Source organism: Myotis yumanensis, unplaced genomic scaffold (genome assembly GCF_028538775.1).
Source record: "Myotis yumanensis isolate MYYU_CA2020_CCGP unplaced genomic scaffold, mMyoYum1.0.hap1 SCAF_1, whole genome shotgun sequence".
NCBI lineage: Eukaryota > Metazoa > Chordata > Mammalia > Chiroptera > Vespertilionidae > Myotis > Myotis yumanensis.
The window spans coordinates 78719201-78734705 of NW_027223752.1; the positions used below are offsets into that span (position 1 = coordinate 78719201).

The 15505-nt window shown below is 46.7% G+C and overlaps 1 protein-coding gene across 1 annotated transcript in view; it reads left to right on the forward strand.

Moving 5' to 3' along the window:
• Positions 1-15505, forward strand: part of RYR3 (ryanodine receptor 3) — a 398822-nt gene that overhangs the window by 276788 nt on the left and 106529 nt on the right. Inside the window, exons 49-52 of the mRNA XM_070407843.1 lie at positions 2925-3015; positions 4950-5090; positions 6755-6918; positions 9313-9391. Coding sequence (XP_070263944.1) covers positions 2925-3015; positions 4950-5090; positions 6755-6918; positions 9313-9391 — 475 coding nt within the window. The remainder of the gene's footprint in view (positions 1-2924; positions 3016-4949; positions 5091-6754; positions 6919-9312; positions 9392-15505) is intronic.

The window sequence follows — 15505 nt, forward strand, 5'->3', positions numbered from 1 at the left end:
TCAGAGTCACCAAGAATAGAAGGTTAACTTGACCCAAGAGCTGTGGGTCCTCAGGAAATTCCATTGGGTCTGGTGGCCGCTGGTCCCAGGACCAGGTCTCCTGCTTTAAGCCAGTTTTCCACCTCCACTGCATATGAGAATCGCCTGGGGCAATACTAGGTTAATATGCCAGTGCCCAGGTCACACCTCCACCCCCAAATCCAACCTTCAGGGATGGGACACAGACCTCTAGCCTTTGAAGCTCCCAGGTGATTCCATAATGCAGCCAAGGTTGATAACCTCTGCTTTAGGTTGTCCTGGAGACAGGACCCACAGACCAGGTATGGTCCTGATTCTTGTTGAATAAGCTGTTTCCTAATCACACAAGGGATGACCATGTATTGAGGGGCTAGGGTCACCTAGAAAAAAACAGTCAATTGGTTCTTTAGAACATCAAACTAAAAAGCAGTCTCACACTTATATTTTAAATATAATAAAGTTTCTCCTATTTAAATGCTTTATTAAAATTAAGCTGTATCTGCTGTCTTTCTATCATCTGGCCTATAGGCTTTAACTACTTCAGGGGACTAGCTGTGTCCTTGTTCAGTACCATTTGCCCAGGATGTGGAATAGAGGGCAGAGGATGGATGGAGAGAGGGACGAGGCCAGGAGGGAAGGGCCTCCCCCGAGGCCTCATAAAAGAGATTTCTCTCTGAGCTCCTCCACCAAAATCAGGGCCTATACTCTGAAACTATTTCATTCTCATTCCAAGATTATTATAACTGGCAGAGAATTATGTTCATTGAATTTTTTGGTCTTGAAAGAGAGAAAAAGCTGGGTAGATGCACTTACAGGCCTCTAGGAATCAGTAGGGTGCCTGGGTTTCCACTCTGCCACTCCCAAAGGAAGAGTAATGGCCCAGTTACTTGTGTAGAAGGGTCTCTGCTTTTCTTCTCAATGGTGGCAAGGGAATAAATAATGAGTTTACACACTAGAAATCCTATCACTATTGATTCTGTAATTAGCTGGTAACTGCATCAGGAGCAGCTGCAGATCTTGCTCTGCCTTTTGCTAGATCTGAGCTCAGCAGGTGTCTTAGAAACCAGACCAATCAAGGAGCCCTGTCTCCCAGCATAAGCTACTTCCTGGTATTAAAACCATGTTGGTGAGACTGATATCAGCTGCAAATGCTTCTAAAAAATCAGACCTTGGGGAAATTAGACTCTTACATCAAACTGAAAATGTAGCTAACAGCCCTATCACTACACTCAGAGGGGCTTCCACACTCCTCTTGGCCCACGTGAGCTCTAGATACAGTGACGAGCTGGTTGAATTTAACTTGTTTTTTATTTTTTATTTTTAATAAGTCAGGAATTAATAGAATTAGAGATTTATTTCATGCCTTGATTTTATTCAAGTTGGTCAATCTTAAGTGATATTCCTAATCTGCTAACCAATAATGTAAAAGTTGAGGAATTTTACATCATAATTACTAGAGTCAGCTACAAGGCCATTGACTGGCTGTGTATTTTGACTGACCCCTTTCACTCCAGGGTTTTTTACCAACAGAGCAGCCCTAGGAAAAGTTATGGAACAGATGAGTTTTATTGTCCATCTCTGTTTCCATCGATCTTCCTTGTAGATGCCTCTGAGGCTTTCCTTCCCGACATTCCAGCTCTTTACCTTCAAAGTGACTAACTTTACCTTCATGGTTCTTAGGCATCTGTGGAAGGAGTTCATGGCTTCACAAACTGACCTTCTCTGTCAGATCGTGTGTATTGTGTGCACGTGCTTTTTTCTGCAGAGAATCCAGAGATTCCACTAGATTTTTTTAAAACTTGGTAATCTAATTTGGGACAACATGGATGGGCCTAAAGTGTATCACACTAAGTGAAATAAGTCAAACAGAGAAAAAAATACCATATTATTTCACTTATATGTGGAATCAAAAAAAACACAAAAGGAATGAACAAACAAAAGAGAAACAGACTCATAGATATAGACAATAAACTGACTGATGGCTGTTGGGTGGAAAAGGTGAAGGGATTAAGAAGTACAAATCGGCAGTTACAGAAGACTTTCAGGTATGTAAAGTATAGCATAGGGAATATACTCAGTAATATGATGGTGCCAGATGGGTACTAGACTTAAGGTGATCACTTTATAAGTTATATAAATGTCTAGTCATTATGTTATACACCTGAAACTATTATAATATTGTATGTCAATTATAATTGCAAAATAATTATTTAAATCTAAAAAAAAGATTTAATAGTTTGGCAATCTGAAAATAAAGGCTAAATCAAACTTGCTTATCTCTCCTTCCTCTATCTCAGAATTCACCTGCATCCAATGCCAAGGCCATAAACTCTTTAATAATTGGATAAATCATTCCCTAATTAGTTAGTGCCTTTGCTGTTTAAAGGAGTGTTTTCAGGATGGAAACTTAGCCCAAAGAAATTATTCCAGTAATGATAATTTCAAAGATCAGATAGTAACTCAGGGGGCCTTAAACTTCCCTTCAGATCATGCCAGTAGGTGGCCTCAGATTCCACCTATGCAGCTGGTCAACTCCAGCTTCTCCCTCCGCAGAGCTCAGGAGGACTTGGGATCCTTATAGAATAAAAGTTCCTGCCCCTTCTTCCTGTTACAGTGGCTGTACTTTGAATGTGCATAGACCCTAGAACATCCTTTCACCTGGTGATTGGACTTTAACCTTAGATACCTCAATTTATTAGCCACATGTCCCTCTTTCTGTATTTACCTATACTCTGTCTTTAAAGTGTTTTATCATGGGCTGTGCTTTATAAGATCTTGTCTTTTAGGAGCTGATTGTTTTGAGGCTTAGTTCTAATAGATGGTTATTGCTGTGTGTTTCTTGTATTCTTTCTTATTTTCTTCCTTATTTTTTTATTCTATCCTGTTCTTCCTATTCCGTGCTGCAGTCACCTGAGGCCTTCCATGTTACAGCAGCTCCTGCGACGCCTTGTTTTTGATGTGCCCCAGCTCAATGAATACTGCAAAATGCCCCTTAAGGTAAACCTCGAGCTTGTGACAGGAATACAGTCCATGGCACAGGAAACTTGCCTTGTAGAACAGGCTGTCCTTGCGATTTGGGAGCAAAATACATGCTAAATGGGCTTCACTCCTTTGAGAGCTAATAAGATGCAACCTACAAAAAGAAGCCCTCCCTGAGCATGTCTGGTGGAGGAGACTTCCAGATTCATTAACTGCTCCAGTTTTCTGGGCTGGCTTTCCACCAAGTGCTTGTGACTTAGCAGAGGTTAGTGAGGCAACTCGGGTTTTGTGCTTTCCTGCCCTAATTAGGCTTTCAGAATATTTTCAGTCTCAAAAACCTTTGAAGGCTTGTGATTATTCATTTAACTACAGCAACTAAAATGTCCCTTTTCTCTTCCATAATATTTTGTGTTTTTTCTTTTATAACAGATCCTCCCCCCCCCTTTTTTTTTTACTTCTTTTTCTTTGCTGATGAAAAGGAAGGCCACAGAGCCTTCCCTTTTCTTTCTTTCTTTTTTTTTTGTTTGTTTGTTTTTTGTTTCCTCATTCCTGAATTTCTCATAAATTACAAACATTTTATCACTACCGCTGTGAGCATCTGAGTCTGGGGGAGGGGGAGAGTGCGGGGGTCATCGGAATCACCCCACACACAAGAGGGCAGCTGGTTTTTTGCTCTTTTCCCTTTGTGGCATCTGCGATATAGCATTTTCAAAGGTGTCCGCCATCACCAAATATTCTGCCTGGTGATTTTAACAAAATTTTTTCGTTTTTCAGAAATAGTCCAAGCGAGGATTTCAAGAACCATTTTACTAAGATTAAACAGAATTCCCGGGAGCCTTTAGTTCAGTCCTCTCTCTCCACACCAGCAGAGAGCAGCTTGTTCGCTGTCAGAGATCCCACCGCCCTCCAAGGGCTCATTTGTCTCTCCAACCCTAAGCGCCCCAGTTCTGATCTCAGAAAGCACCGTGGCGGAAAGCCAGGGTTCTCGCAGTTCAAGCTGGCCTTGCCTCCTCAGCAGGCCTGACTGTCGGCGAGATTCTGGCTCCCACAGAGGAGCCTATAAATAGTCCTCAGTAAGCTCACTTTTACTTCTTAGATCAGGGATTTTTTATTGACTGTATTGGAGTGACATTGGTTAATAATATTTTGTGGGTTTCCGGTGTACAATTCTATAACACATCATCTGTGTATTGTGTGTTCACCGCCCCAAGTCAAGTCTCCTTCCATCACTATTTACACTCCCTATACCCTCTTCTACCTTCCCCAAATCCCCTTTCCTTCTGTTGTCTGTGTCTATGAATTTTGGTTTGTTTGTTTGTTTTCTTAATCCGTCCACCTTTTTCACCCAACTCTGAAACCTCTACCTTTCCCCTCTTAGAAGATGTGGATCCCACCTGCTGGGATGGGAACGTTGGCAGTGTACTTCTGCCCTCTGCTGGCCATATGTGAAACTGTTGTTACACGGAGGGCCATCAGATGGAGTGAAAGGGAAGGAAGTCATGGGCAGTCATCAATCTAGAGAAAATCTTCAGACGCACAGTCCCCTCCCCATACCAGCATGACCCAGCACCTTCCAGATTCATAAGCAAAGGTCTCAGAAGAAATTCTTCCTACTCCTGACTGACTGGAACAACACCCGGTGACTACTTTCAGAGTGTAGAATTTTCTCATTTGAGTGGAAATAGTGATCCATTCTTCAGTAACTGCTAGGGGCACCTTAGGAGGCACATGAATTAATTAGGCGGCTTCAGTTCGGGCTGGAGCTCATTAGGCAGGAAAACAGACCATTCCCGGGGGTGGTTGAGGGCCTGTCTCTAGATGGCCCTCCTGTTTCCATGTTCCTTTCACTCTCCTAATGGCTGCTTGCTGTTTTATTCTCCCCTGCACCTTGTCGATGCCTGTGGATCTTCGCTACCCCTCCCCACTGGTGCCGCCCTGTTGGAACCCTCCAGCTCCTGACGAGCCACTATGAGCAGTGCTGGAAGTATTACTGCCTGCCCTCGGGGTGGGGCAGCTACGGCCTCGCCGTGGAGGAGGAGCTGCACCTCACGGAGAAGCTCTTCTGGGGGATTTTTGACTCCCTCTCCCACAAGGTAACGGGGTGCTTCTAGAACAGGGAGGGAAGCCCTCAGCGACCCCAGCTGCTACAGATCATAACTGCTAATGCCTGTTCAGCTTCACTCCGTGCTAGGCACTGCGCCAAGTACTTCCCAACTGTGTTACACTCATCCTTACCCTCACCCCCTGAAATGGGAACTGCTCTAACCCCTCCTTTGACAGGTGAGGGAAAATCTCAGAGCAATTGAATACCTTGCCAGACACACAAAGCTAGTACAGGGAAGAGCTACTACCAGAGTGAATCTCAAAAACACTTCCCAGCCGAAACCGGTTTGGCTCTGTGACTGAGGGGTCCCAGGTTCGATTCCGGTCAGGGGCATATGCCTGGGTTTCGGGCACATCCCCAGTGGGAGATGTGCAGGAGGCTGATCAATGTTTCTCTCTCATCGATGTTTCTGACTCTCTGTCTCTCTCCCTTCCTCTCTGTAAAAAATCAATAAAATATATTTAAAAAAAAAAAAACACTTCCTGGCCTCAGTCTCCGTGACTGAGCCCACTGCCACTCCTTCCCCGCTGTGAGGCCCCTGTTAGCTGGTCTTCGCCAGATCCAGCCTAGAGGAGAAGTCATGACATCTGCTCAGGTCAGGATGTGGGATTCTAGGAGACTTCAGCCACAGTGCGGGAGGTTATTCAGAACCACTCGTTTAGGGAGAACTGAGGGCCTCTGAACCCAGAGCCTCCCACACTGCCTGATGGAAACACAGCTGCGACTCAGAATTTCCACGTCCTCCAAGCCAGTTTATTTAGATTTTTAAGGTCATTGGCTTTAGAGGTAGAACATAAGTAGGTCTGGCATTCTTACAGAAATCTGGAACGTGTGTGTAGGTGTTCACCTGCACTTACGCTGTCTTCACTCCTATAGTCCTTTGGTCTGTGTAAGCAGATCCAAAGCTGCCCCTACCCCATGTTATCTGACTGGAATTCCTTCCTTGCCAGTTCAAGAGAGAATGGATGTGCTATGAGCAGTCTGCTGGTGATATCAACACATGGCCCACATCAGCTACTGCGGAGCCTAGCACAGCTTCTTATGCCCTCTCCAGCTACAGGTTGGGTCAGTTTCTACACACCTCTACGGCAAGCAGGTTTATAGACATTTCTAGCCTAGTTAGAACCTGTTTAACCCTTTCTTAAAATTAACTATTTATGAGATACAGCTTTTTAAAAAAAATCCTCACCCAAGGATATGTTTTTGTTTTTAAGAGAGGAAGGGGGGAAAGAGAGAGAGACATTGATGTGAGAAAGAAGCATCAATTGGTTGCCTCCCGAGGACACCTCAACTAGGGATTGAAGCCTAGGTATGTGCCCTAACCAGAAATCAAACCCACAACCTTTTGGTGTATGGGACGATGCTCCAACCAACTGAGCCACCTGGCCAGGGCTAGGAGATACTGATTTAAATCTTGATTTAACATTTTTCAACTTGAAGCAAATGGTGACTGGAGGGCTTTGCAGACTGTGTTGTCATCCTCCAAGGACCCCTGGTTTCCACCAAGTGTGTTAAAGGGCTTACCTGTTCCCCACGCTGGTTGACCTGGACAAATGAGGGCATAGTACTTTTCTCAGCTAATTGGGGAATGCTTCCACCTGGTGGCCATGGGTCTGGTTTCTGTACCAACACGCTCTTCGGTTTTCCTCACAGAAGTATGACCCAGATCTTTTCCGAATGGCCCTGCCTTGTCTCAGTGCTATCGCCGGGGCCTTGCCACCCGATTACTTAGACACCAGGATCTCAGCCACATTGGAGAAGCAGATCTCAGTGGATGCAGACGGCAACTTTGACCCCAAACCGATCAACACCATGAAGTGAGTCCAGATCACCTCTAAGCTGGTCTTATATTTTGTCCAGTGGCCAGTGTTTCTCTTTCAGAAGGTGGCAAGAAATATAAGAGTCTTTTTCTTCCCTCCTGCCAACACTTTGTCATTTCTCTTGACACTACAAGTCATATCAGGCACTGGATCTTGCCCTCGATTCCTGAAGGATTAATCCATCCATATTTGATTTCATACCATATGATTATATGCTAGGCTTTTGTTTTAGAGGGTGGGGTTGGTTTATTTATTATGAGGCGGATGCTCTCCACAAATAAATGTCATCTGCAACATTGCAAGAACTACCCTGAAAAATGAGGCAATTAATTTATTAATGAGTTTTTTGGCAAAATCTTCACTTTTTTTGAATTAGGCCTGTACAGTTCTAATTGCACCATACATCAAAACAGCTCCATAAGTAGCACTCGGCTGAGCCCTGACAAGGCTTGGGTGTGACGGCAGAACAGCATGGGGTCCTTATCTGAGAGACTGGCCCTGCTCTCCCCCATGCCAGGGGATGCTGAAACTTGGGAACAATCCTGCAACATCACCTTTAATTTCTCCCTCTGATTCTCCAGCGTCTCTGCTGGGGGATGATTAGGCCATGGATGAAACATATGCTCAATTTTGGCTGGTGGCAGGTCCACCCCAGTTATGATTATGTGTTGTGGGGCATCTCTAGGTACATTCTAAGAGAAGAGCTCCAAACTGGCTTTAGAGTGAGCAGGGAAAGTAAGACATCCTATACAGCCCCTCGGACTTGTGTTTTGTGGCAGTAGTCCTCAAATGAGAGCCACAGCCTAAGCTCTTCCCTGGGGCTGTCAGCTTTGATAACATAAAACTGTTATATGTTAACAATTAGTACACAGTCCATCAGATGGAGCGTTGAGCTGAATGGATGGTGGGAAACAGAATTGAACCTGCTATAAGGACGAGATAAGAGGCATGGTAAGCCATCGAGCTCAATGAAAATGTAAGTGTGCTGACAGATGAGAAATGGTGTAATAATGTGATGCTTTTATAAATATTACTAGTGACCCGTCGCTCAAAATCACGTGAGACCTGGGACCCCTCACCATGGGACCACCCCGAGTCCCATAGTCCCGCCCTGTGTGGCCGGCACACTGAGGGACGGCCCCAAGTCCTGGAGTGCCACCCCGATGCCCTGCCTCTGGGCTGGACGGAGTGGCCGCCAGGCCCCACCCCCGCAGCATGCACACAGGGCCGCTAAAACCCAGGCAGAAGCCACGTGAAGTGGATGCCGGGACCCCCGTGCCCCCGTGGGGTCACAGGAACCCTGGCAGAAGCCGCTCGAAGTGGCCGCCGGCCCCGCCCCCGCTGTGAGCACCACCATCTTCTGATGGAGTTACAGCGTGAGGGTCAATTTGCATATTATCTCTTTATTATATAGGAGGATGAGACAATGCTATAATCCATTTGTGTGCTAATGATGAGTGGTTCCATGTTAACTTGAGAGTTCTGGTTTCTTTGCATATACCTTGACATCAGTGTGGTTCTTCAAGTGATGTGAGTAATAGAGACTAACTCTGGCTAATGTGAGCATAAAGGGGCTTTATCGAAGGGATCAGAGGTCATTATCAGAACCTAGTGAAAGGCTGGCTAACCCAGCCTCAGCAGGAGCAGAAATCAGGACAGAGTGGCCAAGTGGGCAGTCTTCAGGCATCCCCATTGGATGAACCTCCTTGAAGAGTGTGCTGCCTGGTCTCATCTGACTCAAGATTCAAATTTCTGGGAAAGTGAGTCTGAATGGCCCAGTCAGACGCCCACCTCAGTTCGCATAAGACTGCGTGCAATGTAGGATTTGTTCCTTACAGGAAAAGGGAGGTGTTGTGGCCAACAGAAGGGACAAAAACTACTAAACTGATGGAAATAACAGGTGTCTAGTGTACTTCCAAAACTGTAGTATTTAAAGGTGAGTCACTGAACCCAAAAAGGTAGACACCCAGTTTTTTGTAACATTTGGTCCTCTAGCCACCACTCCTGCCACTCTCAGGTTGCAGCCACAAGATGACAGGCCAGTGTCTTTGGATGAAGGGATTCTCACCATGTAACCTAGACAGGTCTCGCCCAGAAGCCAAAGTGGTTCTTCAGGAGCCAAAAGAACCTAGAACAGCTGGAGGGAGGCCACCTACACAGCAGAGCCTCCTGCAGAGTGGTCTCCTGATTGGACCTGGGTATGTCAGGTCTGCCACGCCTTCTGCTCAGAAAGTTTCATGTACCTAGGGTCCAGCTTCAGCTTTGGGTTAGCTGATTGAATCAAATCCAGCTTCGATGGCTGATTGTTGTTTCTGGCCATCTTTTTAGCACGCACATGTGGCTGAGTTGCTTGGCGAGGTTGTAATTTGATTTTTTCCCTTCTCATTTCAGTTTCTCCTTGCCTGAAAAATTGGAATACATCGTCACCAAGTATGCTGAGCATTCACATGATAAGTGGGCCTGTGACAAGGTAGGGATTATCCTCCAGCTGACATTTGTCAGAGGGAAAAATGGTCCAAGAACATTAAAGGGTCCAATGCTGGAAATCTGCCTGCTGTGTCTCAGTGACAGGCTCACCAGGCTGAGAGCATTCATTATTTCTGAGCAGCACTCTCCCGGGGTTGGTGGAGGTCAGAGAAATAGGCGGAAGAAGCCGGGGGTGCTGCTTTCTGTATTTTTCTCAAGAAGATCGTCGATTCTATGAGTGTTCACTTCTTTCTCAACATTGCATTCCCTGGAATTTGCACCCACGCACGTGCTTGCATGTGTTCGACATAAATGCTTAATGCAGGGTGGGGGGCTTTTATTCCATTTTCTCTTTGAATTTTTTTTATTTTTATTTTTTTGGAAAAGGGAAAATGAAATTAAAAGCCTTACCCCTGCATTTTGCCAAGAAGCTGGATTTTATTCTAGGGAGGGAGGACACACATCTTCCCATGGCAGCCGGCGGCGTAAGTCCCAGACTCTCCCTTATTAATAAGCCTGTCCATCTGGTGTTTAAAATTCCTCACTACATGAGGTCAGCCTGCTTAATGCATGTAATTGCTCTGTCAGCCCTTTAATGCTGGCAGGAGAGTGGGAGGAATGTGCCAAAGATGTCCAGGATTCCTGGGGGCGGCTGGCTAAGGGTTGGGGCCATTGCTCAGTTACAGCTTCAGTGTGGAGCTGAGGAGCAAGCCCACAGTGGGGCCACAGAAACCACCTCCATGCCACATGCCCTGGAGAGGGACACCTTGCACCACTGGCTCAGCCTTGGAATTGGTCTGGGCTCAGCTCCTATTCTTCCATCATCCCAACTGGGAGCCAATGATCACAAAAATCATTGTAATTGTAGGAAGGGCCAATACCTCATGGTTCCAGAGCAGGGGTTGGCTAAACTATTCTGTAAAAGGCCAGATAGTGGACATTTTAGGCTTTGTGGCCAGAGAGCCTCCGTTACAACTGCTCGTCTCTGCCATTACAGCACAGAAGCAGCCACAGACGTTGCATAGATGAAGGCGCATGCCTGGGCCCAGTAAAACTGTGTTTATGGAACAGATGGTTGGCCAAACTTGGCCCAATGGCTGTAGCTGGTTGACTCTTGCTCTAGACTCTAGATTCTAGAGTCTAGAGCATCTGTATTTTCTCAGCACTCGTTGCACATGCCATTGGGCCAGCCTGTGGAAGAGGGAAATGCGGCCCCCCATCAGGCCATGGCCATGGCCGGTCCATCACTAGGCCATGTGGATTTGCCTCCTTAGTCTCTCCTCAGTGCGAACCGGTCTCACAGCCGTACCCCAGGGCTGTAGTCTGAGTTGTCATCTTCTTTTGCCCAGAAGGTTGTGATGATCTCCTAACCAGTCTCCCCTCAAGCACTTTCCCAGCCCGCCCTTCACACCACTGGCAAGTGACAGCTTCAGTGTGCAGATATGGTAATATCCTACCACTGCTCTCCATCACAGCCCCTTCTCCTTGTTAATGTTCCTTAACAGCTTCTAACTATTTTTAATATACAGGTCAAAATCTTTAATGTGCCTGATAGGCACAGCCTAATCTGGCCTCTACTACCATCTCTAACATCACCTTTCCTTTCACCCTCTGCTCTCCAACCACATCCCCTTCTTTCTACCCACTGCCCACCACACACACACACACACACACACGCACACGCACACACACACACACGCACGCACACACACGCACACATGTGCCTGAAACCCTCCTCTAAAGCTGGGGATCTTAATCCAGCATCTTGAAGGGTTCAGGAATCTGGAGAAGGCACTGTGTGTAAATTAATAAAGAGTCCAGAGACAAAACATAATTTTGGAAGGCATTTTGGGGGGCCAGAGGAGCTTGGCTAAAGGAACCAAGTTCTTCTGTCGCTCTGGACCCCTTGCTTTTTATTAACACAAATTGTCCTAAAGCAAGTTAGATATACATATCAAAAGACAAGGTTTAGTATACAGAATCCATTGATGGATTGGAGGAACTGCCTTCAGCTGTTCAGGTGTTTGGCCAGTAGGAGGCAATAACATGTAGATTGAAATGCCCTCAGCTGTCTGGCAGCAAGCAATCATTTATGCATCCTTTTCAGGTTTGGGGAAATGCCCTCAACCATTTCCAGATGATTCAGCCCTGTTGATATGCTGAAATTGGCTTCTGGCACTCCTCTGACTAAGCCAGGTGCCCACCTGCACTCAGACAGGTGCACACACCGTTTATCAGCTCATCCTGCAAATACCCATCCACATGTGAATTCCTGGGATGCCTCCCTCACAGATGTCTCAGATATAGGCCCTCTTGGCACCTTGTTCTTTTCTATCATAGTATTTCCCTTGCAGCTTTACATAGTTATATTTACAACAGCTATATATTTATGCCAGTTATCAACTATACATTTACTTGTGTGGTATTTGATTACTCTCTCTCTTCACTAGACTGTAAGCCTCACGTTTGCAAGGAAACATATTTGTTCACCATTGCCAGGTGGACATTAATTATCTAACGAGAAAAAGAATATTTTTTCTGTCCTCAAGAACTCTACAGTCTTACAGAGACCAGACTGGTGGCTGCCACCGGGGAGGGGGGTTGGGACACTGCATGAAAGAGGTGAAGGGATTAAGAAATACAAATCAGTAGTTACAAAATAGTCATGAATATTTGTAGATACCCCTGCCAGCTTACATCTGGCCCCCAACAAATATAAAGTAGAGCATAGGGAATATAGTCAATAATATTGCGATAACGATGTGTGGTGCCAGGTGGGGACCAGAAATATCAGAGGGACTGCTTTGAAAAGTATATAATTGCCCAACCACTATGCTGTACACCTGAAATCAATACAAAATAACACTGACAGTAACTGAAAAAAATTTAAATAAATTAATTAAAAATAAAAGAACCTTACAGTATTATGGGAGAAACAGAATAAATCAGCCATGGTGGCACAGGGTGTCCACTGCTGTAATGGGCATGAGCACAGCGTTAGAGCACACAGGAGGAGTCCCTAATCCCATAATGGGGGTCCAGGGACACTTCCTTGAGCTGGTGACACCTACAGTAAGTGACAAAGGACAGGTAGTTCGGGCACAGAGCACCAAGCGTATTGCAAGCTATGGGGGCAGCAGGTACAGATCTAGAGAAGCAAGAGAGAGTGTGGTGGCTTTAGGGAACCCTAGTTCAATATGGCAGGACATGGAGTGGGGTAGGGGAAGAATGGTGAGATGAGTCTGGACAGGTAACAAGGTCTTTGCTATAGCTTTAGAGGCCAGAAAGTGTTTGCATTTTGCCATGATGGCAGCTGGGAACCAGAAAATATTAAAGCAGTTGAGTGCCCTGATGGGGGTGATTTTGTAGATCTCATCTAGCAGTGCTGTAGAAAATGGGTCGGAAAGGTGGTGGACTGGAGGCAGGGGGCCTGTGTAAGAAGCTGGTGCAGTAACCCAGGTGATGACTGGTGGTGGCCTGAACTAAAATCCTGGCGGGAGATGGGAGGGGGGACCATGTGAGAAGATGCAGAGGAAGAGGGGCTGTCAGGGAAGATTCCCACATTTCTGGCTCAGGAAGTGAGTGTAAGCTGGTGCCATTCCCTGAGGTAGAGGGAACCCCAGCGGCAGAGCCACTCTGAGAAGTAAAATGCAGGCTCTGTGCAGGCATGTTGGAGGAACCTGTGGAAACATGGAAGCAGAGCCTATGTAGGTTTGGAAATTAGGAGAAAGATCTGGGCTGGACATACTGAGTCCTCATATGGACTGTGGGCTTCAGTCGTATCACCCAGGGAGAGTGTGCCCCGTGAGAAGGGACAGAACCTTGAGACACATGCGCATTAACAAGTGGGCAGCGGCAGAGATTGAGCAGAAGCAGCCAGGAGTCTTTAAGCTGTGTGATTACGGAAGTCGGGGACACGTTCCTCTGTGTCTACAGTGCATAGGACAGAGTCCGGCACCTACAGTAGTCCGGCATTGCTGGGGTCCAATCCCAGCAGGTCCAGGGGTCCCCAAAGGTGTGGACGGAGTCGGCGAAGAAGGAATGACACGAAGACAGCCTTCAGTTGATCAGCAGCCTAGTCAGGACCTATAGCCAGGATTTCCAGCCAAAGTTCTGGTCGGAGCTCTGGTTAGGAACTGATGAGGTTCTGATGTTTATTGTCTTGTTACATCCATATTTATACCAGCCGATTTTAATCCTGTCAATTTCTATTACAAAGGTTAGGGCGGTTCTTATCTCCATTCCAGGGAGTAAAGATTATGTAGCTTAACTACCCGCCTGGCACTTAATTAAGGGGTTGTATCCCCTCCCTAACCTCAGGGAAAAATCCCCACCTGGGGAAACAACCTTTCTCGGAGAGGTGACCTTGGTTAAAACACATGGCGCTAAAGAGAGCAAACATATTAAGAACAATATGCTATATATACCAGGTCCCTTGAAACATATGCTGTGCAGATGTTTCTTTCCTGCAGCGACTGTGTCTAGCAGCAAGGATGGACTGGCTCCCGGCAAATTCCCCCTTTTTTATTTTTTAAATGATAGCGCATGCAAATCAGTGGCCACCTCTCAGATTGGGCTGTTTAAGACTTGGAAGAAGACTGGCAAGCAATGACAATAAGCATAGCTATAAACATAGTGGATGAAGCGCACAAGGAGCCCCGTTCCTTAGGAGGTTGCCGGCCTCTTCAGTCAAGAGATTTCAGCTGTCCTTGTTGGTTTGGTTGTCCTTGTTGGTCTGGCTAGCGGGTGGCATCACTGGCGACGGGCTTCCCGACGTGTCAGCGAGTTGAAGGGCTGCATCAAAGGGTCCATCAGGGCCGTGCTTGATGGTGGCGTCGGCGTCCAAGGAGGAGCAAGCTGTGTTCTCTGGGTCAGCTGTTATGGAGGATGGAGGGTAGTAGAGAGAAAAAGAAAAGAAAGCAAAAGAACTACAAGGCATGGAAGCGTTCAGAAAAAAGAGGAAGAAGAAAGGGAAGAAGGCAGCATCCTGCTCCAGCCCTTTCTTTCAGCTGCCCCTTTCCCTGTGGTCCAAGGTAGAAATGAGAAACAAGTCCTGTTGCAGTGAAAGGGAAGCTGCTGTCAGCCAGGTCTCTTATCTAGGTACTGATCTCAGCTGGACCAAGTCTCTTTCTGTTCCCGATCTGAGCTGGGCCAAGTCTCTATTCGTTATCTGGATCCCTATCTGGGCTGGACATGGGAAGCGAGAAGCAGCCATGGGGGAAGGAGACCTTCCTCAGAAGGGGCGAGTGTTCAAGCCCCTGCACCATTGGGGGGGTGAGGATCTGTGACCCACCTCTGTTGAACCCCAAGTTCTCTCCTACTGGCCCCTCTGTGACTGTGCCTGTCTTAGGTTGTTCCTCCCTGAGGAATCTTACCCGTCTTTGACTAACCAGCCAAGCTCCGGGGCCAAGCAGGGTAATGTGAGGTTCAGTTCTGTCTCCTTGGTAGTCTATGTCCCTCTGGCCTCCATGCCCAGCAACTGCCTTTGGATCCCCTCGTCTGCTGGCGGGGTCCCGGCATTGATCACATATCTTGGGGAACCCAGGTTTCTTCTCCAGAGAGAACCCAGCTCACTCCATTGGGCGAGAGACATATCCATGGTACCAGTCACCGTGACCTCAGCATTAACAGAGAACTCAGGCAACAGCTGTGGGCAATTGGATTGTAAGAAGAGGGTCCCTCTTGACACAAGGGTCAGAGGGGCCAATACAGGAAAAAGGAGAGTCCCAGGACAGGGCTTTCTCAGCCCAGGATGTCGGGCTCTTGGCACAAGACAACTCCATGTATGGGACATATACCAAACATCCATAGTCACGGCATAAAAGGGAGGTGCCCTTCCTGGAACAGTAGGGTAGGGAGATTCTAGAAAAGGCTGTGTTCAGGAGAGAAGGAGACAGGCCAAAGAACCAGCAAACAAGTAGTTAGATTTTTAAGAAAAAGGAAAAAGGAAAGAAGATGTGGGGCAAAGCTGGGACATATGGAGGCACATGTGATCCTCCCAATGGACAGATTGTTCCAGCTCAGGGCTGCACATCTGCTGCAGATGGGCACTGGTCAAGTGTGCTAGGGTGAGGTGGAAACAGAGGGTGGTGAGACATAAGGTCGGACTAGACGGTCT